The 15,215-nt window shown below is 39.4% G+C and overlaps 2 protein-coding genes across 2 annotated transcripts in view; one reads left to right on the top strand and one right to left on the bottom strand.

Moving 5' to 3' along the window:
- sytl4 (synaptotagmin-like 4) overlaps positions 1 to 2,709 on the top strand; it is a 13,202-nt gene extending 10,493 nt beyond the window's left edge. The window contains exons 14-17 of the mRNA XM_037675219.1: positions 468 to 573; positions 650 to 755; positions 1,695 to 1,903; positions 2,283 to 2,709. Coding sequence (XP_037531147.1) covers positions 468 to 573; positions 650 to 755; positions 1,695 to 1,903; positions 2,283 to 2,431 — 570 coding nt within the window. The 3' untranslated portion in view covers positions 2,432 to 2,709. The remainder of the gene's footprint in view (positions 1 to 467; positions 574 to 649; positions 756 to 1,694; positions 1,904 to 2,282) is intronic.
- A 375-nt stretch (positions 2,710 to 3,084) lies between these two features.
- Positions 3,085 to 15,215, bottom strand: part of srpx2 (sushi-repeat containing protein X-linked 2) — a 17,094-nt gene continuing 4,963 nt past the window's right edge. Inside the window, exons 2-10 of the mRNA XM_037675221.1 lie at positions 13,693 to 13,770; positions 12,905 to 13,096; positions 12,518 to 12,694; positions 10,693 to 10,816; positions 10,379 to 10,500; positions 10,118 to 10,297; positions 6,916 to 7,049; positions 6,706 to 6,827; positions 3,085 to 3,422 (exon numbers count right to left, since the gene is read on the bottom strand). Of these exons, the coding sequence (XP_037531149.1) occupies positions 3,266 to 3,422; positions 6,706 to 6,827; positions 6,916 to 7,049; positions 10,118 to 10,297; positions 10,379 to 10,500; positions 10,693 to 10,816; positions 12,518 to 12,694; positions 12,905 to 13,096; positions 13,693 to 13,770 (1,286 nt within the window). The 3' untranslated portion in view covers positions 3,085 to 3,265. The remainder of the gene's footprint in view (positions 3,423 to 6,705; positions 6,828 to 6,915; positions 7,050 to 10,117; positions 10,298 to 10,378; positions 10,501 to 10,692; positions 10,817 to 12,517; positions 12,695 to 12,904; positions 13,097 to 13,692; positions 13,771 to 15,215) is intronic.

A 15,215-nucleotide genomic window follows, 5' to 3' on the forward strand; every position in this document is an offset into this window, starting at 1 on the left:
TTTGGCCAGGCAGTGCATGAGATTTTGGTTAAAGGTGACATTTCCTTTTTAGTGTCATCAACAAAATGCAGCATTTATGTCTTCAGATTCTTAACGATTGAGGAGCAGATGGATTTGTAGCTTCAAGGTGTATTCTCTTTACTTTACTTAGCATATTTATTTTGTTACACTCTAATAACAGATCAGTGTACATCATCAGGGAGGTGCTTTTCATCCCCTACTTTCATGTGCATCAAACATGGAGACTGATTTTTCTTGTTTCAGTGCCTCTAAAGATGTAATCCTTGGAGGAACAAATGTTCATATTTGTTTGGGACTGAAGGATGTGGCTCTTCTTGTGAGAGAAGCCAAAACAAGATTAGATTATTGATCAGCTGTGAGACAGGTTTTATAGATCTCTGTAATCCAGTAGTGATGCAGTTTCAGGTTTCTTCTGCGCCTAACTAGGATTGATTTTTCTCAAACAGGCGAGTTCTTCTGTTCAACCTTCAGCTTTCGCTCAGCCCAGAGGAGAGCTGGTGATCTCACTGAAGTACGTCACGCCTAAAAAGAGCACAGCTGAGAAAACCAAAGGTAAGGAATGGGAAAATGGCCTCCAGCTTTAATGTTTGATGCATTTTAAGTTTTTAACAATCAGTCTTCCCATCAGGGAGAAAAGCAGCGGCTGAGGGAGGTGGAGAGCTTCATGTTCTAATTAAGGAGGCGAAGAATTTGGTGGCAACAAAAGGAGGAACATCAGACAGCTTTGTGAAAGGGTTGGTGAGAACCTTTAATGGTTTATTAGAAGCCAGTGAGATTTAGACTTTATTTTTAAAAAAAATTTTATGGTGAACGTTTCTGAAGCATTCACACTTTCAGGACAATCCTGCTATGACTTTTGGTATCGGTGCAACTTTAGCTTTTAGAAATATTTAGCCTTTTCTGGTTCAGCTTCTTTCAGCTTCCTTGTGCAGTTAAACTTTTTTTTTTCCTCCAGCTACTTTAAGCTAATTTCATCTTTTTTTTTTTTTTTTATTCCCCCACACACACGCACCTTTTTTATGCAATCCTTTTTAGATTCTGCTAACTACAACATTGTTGTGCTTCTAACTTCTTCCTGACAATTTCAGCTTACTTATGCAAGTTTCAGCCTTTTCTGCAATTTCAGCTACTGATTAGTCATCTTTATGCTTTTAGCTTTTTCGGTTAATTCCACGTTTTTCGCACTCATTTCAACTTTTTTTTTATTATTCCTCCCCCCCAAGCCTAATTGGACAAACGTGTTCTTTCTGCATTCTTCTGCTAATTTAAGTTTCTACCTTTAGCATTTTTTTTTTTAGCCGTTTTCAAATAAATTAAAGTTTTTCTTTGTAGTTTCTGCTACTTTCAGCCTAATTAACTTTTTTTCCCCTCTGCTAATTTAACCTTGTTATGCTCCTTTCAAGTTATTTCTGCTACTTTCAGCTGTTTTCATGCTAATTTTCTAACCAATTCCACATTTTTGTGGGCAAATTTCCTAATTATATTCCAATTTCTGCTTATTTAAACCTCATTCAGCAAATGTGTTCTTTATTCTGTGAACTTAAGCTTGTTCTTTTGAGCTACATTTCAGTTTTTTTTTTTTTTTTTTTAAATATAATTTCAGATGGTTTTTTTTCAGCAAATTCTTCAATAAACATTCACATTTCTCTAACTTGGTGTTCATTGCTCCACAGACACTTGTTTCCAGCAAAGGCAAAGAACACAAAGAGGAAGACTGTGGTTGTGAAGAAGAACCTGAACCCCCAGTATAACAGCACGTTTGTGTACAAAGACCTGACCCTGGAGGAGCTGAGGGAAACGTGTCTGGAGCTGACGGTGTGGGACAGAGAGGCCATGCTGAGCAACGAGTTCCTGGGAGGAGTCCGCCTCAGCTCGGGGAAAGGTTAAATCAACGTTTTATCTTCAGTTAGACGAGGAAATAAAATATTAATGTGTTTACCTTTTTAAGTAATTCTGCCCTGCCTGATTTTGACTTCAGAGCTATTTATCCATTTTTTAACAAATGTTTTTTTTTGTTTTTTTTTTACATCTGCTAAAAGGCAGGTTTGTGTAAAAAAAATAAATAAATAAAATAAAACTTTCAAAACTTAATGTTCAGGCTTTGGTTTTAGTTCTGAGAAAAGTGTCACACAGGATGATTTAGTCCATTTAAAATGACTTTGGCTTGTTTTTCTCTTTATGGGAACTTAAAACGAGGGAAAGAACCTCCTCCTCTCATCATAAGTCTGATAACCGCTTTTTGTGTAATCTTTCCTCTGCAGGCGCTGTGAAAATAGGAAAAGAGGAGGTGGAGCCGGATTCTGTCGGAGAGGAAATGGGTCTGTGGCAGAAGATGATGCAGTACCCCGACTCTTGGGCAGAGGGCACTCTCTCGCTGCGTTGCACCATGGGAAAACCAGCTGAAAAATGAAGGACTTGTAGGACTGAACCCTCAAATGATCCGACTGAGAGGTTCTGGCCTCAGTCTGTTGCATCATCTACACCAGCCAGACCCAAAGTTTTCTGACCCGTCTGCTCACACCTTCCTCCCTGTGGGGGTTCAGTTCTGGTGTTGCTGTTGGAACGTGTGCCAAAATGTCACAACACTGAGTCACTTTGCTTCAGCGCAGACTGTTTACTGCAATTAAATCTATGAACCGCACTTAAAATTCACAAACGTATTTGTCACCCTGGTCTTTGTGAATCTACACCAGCATCAGTGTGAACAGGAAAACAAACTGGTTTGACTGGGTTTATGGTTTTTAAACTTTTTTATTTAGACCTTAAATGCTGTTGTTCTATCTGTACAGCTTCAGGTAAAAGCTCTTATTTAAAATAAACTGTTTCTGAAATTTAATTTAACTCCTTTTTCTGGAGTCTGATTTGTTGCACTTTCCTTGAGGTCCTCTTAAATATTCTGTAATCTCTGCAGATCTCAATAAAATATTCTGTAATCTCTGCAGATCTCGATTTAAAATTTTAAATAAACTCTATCCTCGCTTTGGTCACATGACTGAACTCGGGCTCAATGTTCTGTTTAAAGAAAAGCCACCTGTCATTCAGGATTTATATATTTATTGTCTCATTAACTTTTTATACTGAGTGGACAGCTCCAGCACTTCAGTGTTAACAGGAGGAACTGTTGTTATCAAAAGTCCATCCAGACCCGCTTTCTGGCTGCTCGATGATCCACGTTTCGTCTCGATGGAAAAGATTGACACCCCGTGGAGTTTTTATTAAATTAGTCACAGAAATCTGTGAGGCGCTAGAGTTTCTCCCGCTCCTCCTCGTCCAGCAGGAAGCTGTCGATGACGGAGAACAGCTCATCCGACGACACCGGGACAATGAAGCGCTCTCGGTCCAGACCCAGTTTGTCCAGCAGCACCATGCTGAAGTAGGACCTGGAGATTCTGAACGCCTGCCTGTAGAGAAACGCAACATTTAACAAAACGGTCAAATTGTAGATGAATGGAGGTAAATTCTGTGCAAAAAAAGCTTAAGTTGTATCCGCTAGAAGGGTCAACTTTAAATATTCAGGTATTCTATAAAAAATAAACAGAAATCAATACTTAGTTTGGACTCTTAATCCACAATCTGACACAATTTGTGTGACGTTACAACACTTTGATGAGAAACGCGACACAAATTTGACAAAACTGCATGTCCTCATGGGAAAGCTGCAAATAGAAGTGTGCTGCTTTCTCAATTTGCACCACATGCACACGGAAGGATGTTGCACACAGCTGAGCCCAGCAGAAGTTTCCATGTGAGAGGACAAAATTAACTTTCCAGGTTTATAGGTTCAGTTGTAAATGTGGAGTATCATGATTTGGGACAGTTTTAGTGCCAGAGTGATTAGAATAATTATGATTTATTAAAGTGGAATTTGACGAGGAAGTAAACAGTTTCTAAACAGACGGTTCAAACAGCGTCCTGTTTTGTTACAACAGCAGTGGAAGTGAACTCAGAGAAGTTCTTCTCTGTGCAACCAACAAACACAATAAATGTTCTGTTTATGAAAACCAGAGGCTTCCTTCATTATCCACACCAGCAGTTCATCTGATTTTTAAATCAGATTATTGATTTGTGCCGCTCTAATCAGAGTTGTGTTTTGGTTTTATTAAACCTTCAGGGTCAGTGTCGGGTGTCTGTTTCAGAGCAAAGACTGGAAGGAGGAAAGTTTCCAGTCTGGAAACAACGAGAGGCACCTCTTTCTCAAATCACACAGATGTTTTAAAAAAAAATTTAATATCAGCCTCTGTATATGTAATTACATTTGCAACATGTATTATTACATATGTAATATTATTTCTGGTTTAACTTGATTTAAAAAAAAAAACAAAGTTTGACACCCTGATGCATGCTCAATAATCCAGGTAGAAAAATCTAAAAAAGTTAAATCTGGTCCTCTGGCCATTCAAAAAAAAAAAAAAAAATTAAAATTGTAGAAAAGTTTCGTCTTTCATCTGAAAGACTTCCTCAGTCTGAGGTGCTGTGTTCAACCTCAGTTTGACACCATTTTCCTCTTGGATTTTTATTTTTTGTTTTGTTTCAAACTGCTTCTGCAAACGTGATATGTTCTAATCTATGTAGTTCATTTTAGTTCCTTTATAGCTCAGTTTACTCTCTGTATTGCTAACTTTAGCCTTTGTTCTGCTCACTTTAGTCTCTGTTTTTTGCTTTTTATCTAACTGAAGCCCCTGTTTAGCTCATTTCAGCCTCTGTTATACTCATATAAGCTTGTTTTGCTCATTGTATGTGTTTTAGTCATTTTAGACTTTGTTTTGCTTGTTTAAAAACACAGTTTAATCTTCTTCAGTAAATTTCAGTGACATAATTCAGCACTCAGCATTACCATTGTATATTTGCAGAAAATGCCACTTCTCTAGTTACCGTACTTTCCGCCGTACACGTCGCACTGACGTATAAGTTGTATCAGTCCAAATATGTCTAATAAAGTGGGGGGAAAAAACAAAGTCACTTCGCTGTATAAGTCGCATCTATTATGCGTCACCGCTGACCACCCAAAAATGTGGGCCGGTGTTGTGCCAAAAATCGATTGGCTGCCAAATGGCGGCCACAGGAGGACTTTAACAAGATTAACACTTAAAAACAATTATGTGTTTGCTCGACATTATAGCAAAGGTGTGTTTCAGTTTAACTTTTCTTAATAAATGCACTTTAATGGTCAAATCAGCTGCATTTTGCCGTGCCGCCCAGGCGAAATGCAGCTGATTTGACGTTTGCTCCAGGAGTTCTGGAGCGAGACGAAGGTGGCATTGTATGGCAAGCCAAGTGTCTCATTAATAGCCACTTTTACTTATGAGACACTTGGCTTGCCATATTACTCGAGGGCCATAGGCGTCGCAACCATTATATGTGAAGGGGACAAGTCCCCCCCACCACACATTAAAAAAAGTTAATTTAGACCTCCCACTTTTACTATGAAACATTAGTCCAGGTGGCGCAGTTCCTCTTTCTTTGTGAACAAATCCATTCCACTTGATTAACAGGAGAATACTCAAACCACTAAAACTCCACTCCAGGTTTTCCTGATTACTTCCAACTCTAAACACAGCAACCTGTTGCCACGGTCACAATATACGGTGGTCACAGAATATGGTGTAACACCTGCAGTGTTTCTGTGCGTCTCCTCCTGCCTCTGCAGAAAACACACACAGGTGGAGGAGATGGAGACACCTCTAGTGTTACTCGCTCACCAGTTTAGCAGCTTTGTGCGGACAGTTGTTGATCGGGGGGTTGATCATAAACATATATTCATGTTAGGAGGGGAGAAGTGGAGCGCTACGTCTGTAGCATCTTAGCTTAGCAGTAACTGATGCTGTAAGATGCTGCAGGTGTAAGAGACGCTGTGCGTTCAGGTGCATTAAAGTTGAAATGTCTTTAAAACCCCACACCTTATCGTTGTCAAGCTTCATGAGAAACATTTAGATGAGTAGTGTTGAACACAAGTAAAAATGTCTAGTGGTGATGTTTTTTGAATTTCACAATAAACACAAATAGTGCCGACCTGACGCTCTGTATTAAAGTGTATTAAAGTTTAAATTACTTTAAACCCACAGCTGAATTTACACAACTTGGTGAGAAACATGTTTTAAATGTGTGGAATTAAAGGAAATCTAGGTGAAATGCTGCTTTTTTGTTCACTAGTGAACACCTTTTTTTTTTACGTCCGCCCCCACATTACGGATGCTTCTGATACCCTTGTCAAGGGCCCGCTAGTCGCTGCAAATGGTAGTGTTTAATATTTTTCATGTCAGAATGAATGAAATAGTCAGATCTCAGCCAAAAATTGGTTTAAAAATATGGGGAATAAAAAACGTATATTAGTTGCTTCTGTGTATAAATCGCAGGACTTGCAAATTTATGCAAAAGTGTATGACTTATATGGCGAAAAATACGGTACTCATATGGTTTTGTAAATCCTTGTAAAGTGGATCAGTGTTAACCTGCACTAATTGTTGCCACATTTAACCAGGTCAAACTTTGGAGCAGATTTTTTTTTTCCTTTTGAAGTCACGCTAACAGAGTTTTTGACTGGCAGACAGTGAGGAGAAACGGTTCATTACTACTAATTAGATTAATAAACGTCTAAAAAAATGACTGCAAGATGGAAATTTCTCCCAAAATGTGCTCTCTTTTTCTCAAAATGAACCAGCTGAGTCAGCAGATAGAGGATCTCACCTCAAACCCTCGATGACGTCAGAGTGAAGCAGGTTTTCTTTGATGCGACCCGTCTCGCGAGGCGGGGAGCCCAGGAGTTCGATGACCGTCACCTGTCGCAGGTCTAACCAACAGTCTGATTTCTGGTGCAGAAAAAAAAAACAGACATTTAGAGGTTTCTTGGTCAATGAATGTAATTAAAACTATTTTTGGCAGATAATGTTGTCTCACTTGTATCATGATGTTCTGCAGCTGGTAGTCTGTGTCAGATATGTTGGGAGCCGACAGGATCAACAGCCTTCTCTTTTCGTAGAACTGATCCAGGAGAGCGGAGGTGGTCTTCACATCAAAATTCATCTTAATGGCTGCAAACACAAAATCAGTTCCTTTCTGCAGACTTAAACATACTTTTACAGATTGTAAGGCAGTGACATTAGAGACGGTGTACCTCAAGGCTCTATATTGGAACTCTTGTCTTTTAGATTGTAAATTGAAGACTTTCCTGCAGTTTGTCCATCAAATGTAGTTAATCAGATATATGCTGATGATACAGTTGTTTACCTTTGTGCAATAAACAAGTGGAAAGCAGTAACAGATCATCAGCTTTCATGGTTAAGATTATTGCCCAGAGCTATGGAAGGCAGGTAATCGTCTATGACTGTTTGTACATTGCCCCCCCCCCCCCCTGAACATAAGAGGATCTGCGGTGGAAGTGGTCTCCAGCTACAAGTACTTGGGTGTACACATGAATGACAACCTCAGCTGGAGCAACAACACCACCAGCCTGATCAAGAAAGCTCATCAGAGACTCTACTTCCTCAGACGGCTGAGGCGAGCTGGTCTGGGAAGCTCAGTCCTCACCTCCTTCTGCAGGTGTGCAGTGGAGAGCATCCTGTGCTCCAGCATCAATGTGTGGCATGGAGGCTGCACAGCTGCAGAAAGAAAAGCTTTGCAGAGAGTGGTGAAGGCTGCACAGAAATATGTTGGAATCAGTCTCCCCACCATCACAGACATCTACACCTCCAGATGCAGGAAGAGGGCCACCTGCATCATGAAGGACCCCACCCACCCAGCACACTCACTTTTTGCCCCACTCCCCTCAGGAAGGAGGTTAAGGAGCATTAAGTGTAGAACCACTAGACTGAGGAACAGCTTCTACCCTGAGGCTGTTAGACTCATGAATCTCTAACTAGAATAATCACTGTGAAAAACCATATCATGTTGCTGCTGATCTGTTTCAATGTTGGTGTGTTCATGCGTGCACATCTGCTCACGGACTCATGTTCATGTTTGTGCTGATGTTCAATGTTTTATGTTATGAGTGCTTAGTGTATATTTAGTTGATGTTTTTCTTGGTTCATATCTTGGATGTTATTACTGTTTTTCTTATACATTTTATTGTTGGATGTAACTGGGACCTTGTAAACATAATTTCGCTCCACCACATGTACCACATGAGGTGCGAATGACAATAAAGAAACTCTGACTCTGACTCTGACTCTGATTTATTTATTTATTTATTGTGTTAGCAAAATGTCTCATGAACCATGTGGTAGATCTTAATGAAACATGCATTTTAGGCTGATTGGTATTTTAAATTATCCCTAGGTATGAGAGAGTGTGAATGGTTGTTTGTCTTGTTTGTCTCTATGTGTCCCTGTGATGGACCTGAGACATGTCCAGGGTGTACTAATGGCTGAATATGGGCACCAGTGACCCCCGTGACCCCAAAAGTAAGAAGTGGGTAAAAGGTCATGGATAGATTGATGGATGTCTTCAAATATGTAGAAGATCAAAAATATGAATTATTTTCTTACCAGTTTGATACAAATAGGAAGGACTATGTTCCAGTCAATAAAAATATCACAAACAAGCTTTAAAATATTGGACAAAACTAATAAATTATACCATAATTTCAAAATTTAACCTCAACATAGATTTTTCTTTGGGCAAAACGTGCTGATACAAATTTTGTGCCTTTTCAATAATTTCATTGAACCTGTCTACAAACGCTGTAACATGTTAAAACCCATCCATCCATTATCTTTTACCCGCTTCTTCCATTTTGGGTCACGGGGATCACTGGTGCCCATGTCCAGCAATCACTGTGCAAGGAGCAGTGTACACCCTGGACAGGTCGCAAGTCCATCACAGGGACACATAGAGACAAACGAGACAAACAACCATTCACACCTCGGGACAATTTAGAGTTACCAATCAGCCTAACATGCATGTTTTTGGTCTGTGGGAGGAAACTGGAGTACCTGGAGAAAACCCACGCATGCACGAAGAGAACATGCAAACTCCACCCAGAAAGACCCCCGGACCAGGATTTGAACCAGGGACCTGTGCGCTGAGAGGCAGCAGCTCTACCAGTTGTGCCTCCGTGCTGCCCATGTTAAAATCCATTCAGGAAAATTCCTTTGTCCATTCAACTTTCTCTCATACCTGGAATACTGTACAAAAAAAACTACTAAACACCAAAACTCTAAATTTATAAAAACAATGGCAATCATAAAACTAAGACAATAGAGGCTGAAAGGTCCAGAACAGTGATAAAATGGCAATTCTTCGTAAGTTTCTGAATATTCATATTCTATTCCAAAACATTTAGGTCCATTGTTGTGATCGGCTCAAATGTTTTGCACATGTTCAAAACGTTCCAGATGCATTCCAATGAAAAATATTGACCGGTATTCAAAGTGTATTCTTCCTACATTTTGAGTATCCTGGAATCCCAACAGGTAAAGGTCCCAAATGCACCTTAAATGTACCTCAATTGCCTCCAGAATCTATTTGGATATTAAACAATCCAACACAAATGGACTTGGAATGCCCATCAGAATGTTTTATTTGCTGCTGGAATGCATCTGGAAGGCATGTGGAATGTTCTGATTGGCCCTTGAATGAGTCTGGACACAATTCAGGACACCTCTGAATGAACCTACAGTCAGGTGCCACTGGAACCTCATTCTGCCCTGAGGACTCGCCTGATCAACATCAACTCTGCCAGCCATGGTCTGGGTCTGATATCTTCTGGGTCTTCTCCTGATGTTTCTTCCCCAGTGTACTCCACTTCTCGTTTAAGAAGGTATTGCTGGAGGACAGCAATCTGGGGCAGATCTATACAGTCAAGGGTCCATACTTAATGGTACTTGATGACTGTTTCCAAGTATATTTAAAGTACATTTAAAGTATTCAAGCTCCATTCTATTTGAATTCTTGAACAATGGGAGCATATTTGCTCGCCATTCCAGAAGCATTCTGACCACATTCAAGACATCGTCCAACCAGACTTCAAAGTGGAAACTTACGTGCCAGAATGTTTGACTTCAAAGGAAAAAACATTTAGAATTCTACTTGTAATTAAGTGTTTTTACATTGTTTATTTCTGCTGCACAACACAGTACTGTTCACGTGGCTCTGTACTTACGAACACACTCGGCGGGACCTTCGCTCCAGTTGCGGTTGAGCTGGCAGACCCGACTGGACATGCCCTGGCGCTCGTACCCTCCATCACAGTGGTACTCGCACGTGGCTCCGTAGTTATTCCCGTCAGAGGAGCAGCTGAGGTAACCATGTAGAGGTGGAGGTAGTTCAGAACATCTTCTCACTGGAACAAGAGGGAATAACACCAGACTGAGCTCAGCGTTTTAGTGTTTCAGTTCATTTTCTGAGTTGAAAAAGTCCTTACCTTCAACACGGACGATGAACTTGCAGGCGGCTCGGTTCCTGGCCTGATCGTACACCTTGTAGCGGATAATGTTTGGTCCCTCTTTGAATTCAGTGCCAGGTTCCTGACCCATTAAGATCACACTGCAAAGAAAAGATGATCATGTGTTGATTTAAAAAGTTTAAAAAGAAGCATAAAAAAGTTATGTAACATTGTGTCTAATCAGTCGTTGATCCAATACTGTCTGAACGTTTCATTAGAATCTGTTCTGTTAGCCATGTTATATTTTGCTAACAGACACACACACCAGCAAGTGCACACTGCTCATAACATACTTGAGGTACTTGTCAGCGGTGTCTGTGGCAGTGGGGGGGTCCCAGGTCACCGTGGCGGTGAGCTTCCCTGGCTCGGCGACCTTGAGTCTGGACGGTGGACATTTGATCTTTGGAGGTTCGAGATCTGAAAGAAACAAACTGAAGTAAAACTGAATTTCTGTGTCGATGAACTAATGACTGACGAGAAACAGGCTGCGGTTTGGAGCCACACTGAGGAAGAGAGGACGAGGAAAAGTGTGGGGGGGTTTTTTTGTTTTTTTTTGAGAGATTGTGAAATTTATTCCACAGATTATTAGTTCTGTGAAAGAATGACCCAGCAAGATGCTGGGAGCTGAAGAAAAAATATACAATGAGCTGAAGAAGCTGAAACGGAGTTGCTAATGGTAAAAGAAGCAGAACACTAGCTAAAAACTAACAAAAATGTTAGTTAAAAGAAGCAAAACAACAGCTAAAACCAAAAGTAGCAAAAGGCTAAAAGCTAAAAATAAGCAAACTAGATACAAACCAACAGAGACAAAAGACTAGCTAAGTAAGTAATAGAATAAGTAATAGAATAGAATAGAATAGAATAGAATAGAAACAGCCTTTATTGTCCCACAGATGGAAAATTCAAGTGTAACAGCAGCAACAGATAAAAAGATTCACACAAAAAGTTCTTAAATGTTAAAAACAATATATAAAGAAATAAGATAAACAATATCAATAATATTGTTCAATATGTGTTGGAACATTGAGAATGGTAGACTATTTACAATACAGTAGTTTAGGCAGAGTGTGTGTTTTAGCAGACGACAGCGTGTATTTAATCCTTATTGTGTAATAGTAATATTTTAAAGATAAATGTAGCAAAAAGCTAGCTAAAAGCTAAGTAAAGCAAAAATAACTAAAAGCTAAAAAAGCAAAACACAAGCTAAAAACCACAAGTAGTGAAAAGGCTAGCTAAAACAATCAGAACAGTTTTAAAAGCTAAAAGAAGCAGACCAGTATCTTAAAGCAAAAGTAGCAAAAAGCTAACTAAAAGTAGCATCAAAACAGAGAAATTAAGCTAAAGCAAATTTCCAAGAGACATTAGGCTGATTGGTAACTCTAAATTGTTCCTAGGTGTGAGAGAGAGTGAATGGTTGTTTGTCTCATTTGTCTCTATGTGGCCCTGTGATGGACTGAGACCTGTCCAGGGTGTCCCCCGCCTCTCACACAGTGATGGCTGGACATGAGCACCAGTGAAACGAAAAGGAAGAAGCGGGTAAAGGCGATGGATGGATGGATGGATGGATGGATGGATGGATGGATGGATGGATGGATGGATGGATGGATGGATGGATGGATGGATGGATGGATGGATGGATAGATGGATAGATGGATAGATGGATAGATGGATAGATGGATAGATAGATAGATAGATAGATAGATAGATAGATAGATAGATACATGGATACATGGATGGATAGATACATGGATACATGGATGGATGGATGGATGGATTCTGAGAAAGACTGAAAGATGATGTATTTTAATGTCATAAAGAAAATAGTAAATAAAGTGAATTATTTTGAAAAGTACAAAAGCTACAAAAACTAAAATCCATAGCACCCTTCGCTTGAATGAGCTGAACATTTTGATATATAAATGGCTAAAGTAGCAAAAAGTGTACAGAAATAAATTGCAAAACAAGAAAAAGGAAACCAGGAAAACAATAGTGCTGAGTTGCTGAGTCATCATCCAGGCTGAAGTGCAGATGGACTGAATCCAAATTAAAAGTGAATTTTCATAAAGTCAAAATAAAATCTTTAAAGTTTGAACATTAGTTTTGTTTGTCTGAAACTACCTGAACACTCTGGCTGCGCCCCGCTCCATGACCCCCTGGGCTGGCAGGTGCGTGAGTGTTCCCCCTCGATCCGATAGCCAGGGGCGCAGGTGAAGTCACACCTGGAGTCCACGACGAAGCCCTGGGTGCAGGTGTACCTGCCGTGTGGGATGAGGGGCAGCACGTGGCACCGGATCTCTGAGGAAACATGAAGACAAACGTGCTGGGTGTGTTTAGAGACAGGTCAGAACAGCTGATCTGTGGTCAGTCGAAATGACTCCATATGATCACTTTTAATCAACCATAACTGAATTTTAGTCATGTTTTAAAGGCCAGGCTTCATGTTTTAATCAAAAGTCTCGTATTCTCCAGGAGTTTCTCTGTGTTTTATGTAAAACCTTGGCGTACTGCGACAGTAGGCGGTCCCAGACCAGCGGCGGTTGGCAAGGCAGTGGATCGACTTTCTTCCCAGCAGCCGGTACCCTCGATCACAGCTCATCTCGCAGAGGGCCCCTAATCTGCCCCCATGGCCCCCACCTCTAGAGGAGCGACAGGTCACCTCTCCATGGCTCAAACTCAGAGGACGACACCAATTTGGGTCTAGATTGAAAAAAAAAAAAACGTGTGGAGCATAAAGGATGGAAAAACAGAAGATCGACCTTATTTTGTTTGAATTTAAGATAAAACTAAGGCTTAACATCATAAAAATCCTCTATTAAATAATGACTCATCTGGAATATAAGTTAACATTTGTCTCAAATTTAACAAATAAAGTTCCATATCTTTACAAACTGGAGTAAAATTTGTATGGCCAAAAAAATTATAATAATTAAATAAACTGCCCTTTATAGCACAATCTTGACATTTTGATTAAAAATTACTTACATTTATCAAAATAAACTTGTTTTATCATCAATATCATAAGAAATGTTTAATATATTTATTTAATATAATCAAGACCAATGTTTAATATCAGATCATCCTCTAAAAATGTTTTTTAATCATTTTTAAATTAATAAATATTCCTGAAATGTTTTCAACAGCAGAAATGTACTAATATTGTATTTAAATTACAACAAACGTATAAATATCTCATCGTCCTCTCAGAATTACATTTGGTACTCAGCTCTGTGTACTTGTACACCAGATACAAGGTTGAGTTTACTCTGATTCTTCATCCTGTGTTTTATTTGTACCTTTGTAGTCGAGCTGAGGAGAGTTTTCTTCCTCTGTGAAGTCGCTGTAGCTGTCGTCGACTGTGGTCGCTGCTCCTGCTGGAGTAATAAAACCCAGACATGAGGGACCAGCAGACAGATCTTCACCGCTTCATAAATCCTCAAACAGACGAGTCAGCGAAATGCAACGACAGAAACATGCAGGTCGCACAGAGACAGCGGGACATGTCTCATTTCCACTTCCTTCAACACGGGTCAAACACTTTAGGACACGAACATCTGGATCAGTGATCAGCAGCTCTGATGGAAACTCCTGAACGATTGCTGATGTGTTTAAGTCTAACATTCACTCATTCACATTTGGATTTATGTTTGGCTATTTCTAAAATATTTTTTCCAATATGTTTCTTCTAATTCGTAACAAACAAGGCATGTTCATTTTTTCTTTATTAATATTCAAATTAAAGTCTTTATCTGCAGACAAACACTTCCTACAGCTGGAAGCCATTTTTTATTTTTCTCATGTTTCCACTGGGATTAGTTTGGATATTTTCTGTGACAACATCTTTTATCTTTAAAGTTGAAATGATTTTCCATCTCCTACTGCTTCTACATAGTTCGGTCACATATAGACCGCAGGTCTGGCAGAGATTAAACGTCCCTCTCCCCAGAAACACTCGCTGGTGTTCCCAGGCCATAAATGACATATCAAGTTCAAGTTCAAGTTAGACTTAATGTCATTTCACCACATGTGGTACATGAGATGGAATGAAATTGTGTACACGGGGTCCCAGTTACATCCAACAATAACAAAAATATAAAGTGTAAAAAGAAACAGTAAATAAGGATCTAAGATATAAACTATGCCAAACGGTACACTAAAAGATCTAAGATATACGCTAGTCACTGATAGTGCCAAACAGTCCGCCAAACAACAGCAGCATGAACATGAGTCTGTGTGAGTAGATGAGTACGAATGAGTGGGACATCATTTATTTATTTTTTTATTCATTTTATTGATTCATTCCAGATATATCAAAACCATTGCACACTGCAAAGGGTGTATCAACATCAACACCAATATGCATCTGTGCATCCATACATAGGCCTACTTGTATATACCTACACATATACACACATACACGCACGTTTGAACACACAGAACCCCTTGCAAAAGAAACCCACATCTGCAAATACATCTGCTTTGACTGAATACACACAAAATTAATAATAATAATAATAATAATAAGTTTAACCAAATGTGCACACACCTATCCATGTACACACATATACATGCACACACACAAATCCCATTAAACATGTCTGAAAAAGGGTAGGAAGAAGTAAAACTTATTTAATCCTACCCCTTCTCCAGTACTTAATAGTTACACCTTACATCCATCCGGTTTTCCAAGTCTTTTGGGTCCACGAGAGGAAGAAAAGAAATACTACAACAACAACAACAACAACAACAACAACAACAACAACAACAAATATATATATATATATATATATATATATATATATATATATATATATATATA

The sequence above is a fragment of the Nematolebias whitei genome, chromosome 4 (assembly GCF_014905685.2).
Source record: "Nematolebias whitei isolate Nwh7 chromosome 4, NemWhi1, whole genome shotgun sequence".
NCBI classification, from domain to species: Eukaryota; Metazoa; Chordata; class Actinopteri; order Cyprinodontiformes; family Rivulidae; genus Nematolebias; species Nematolebias whitei.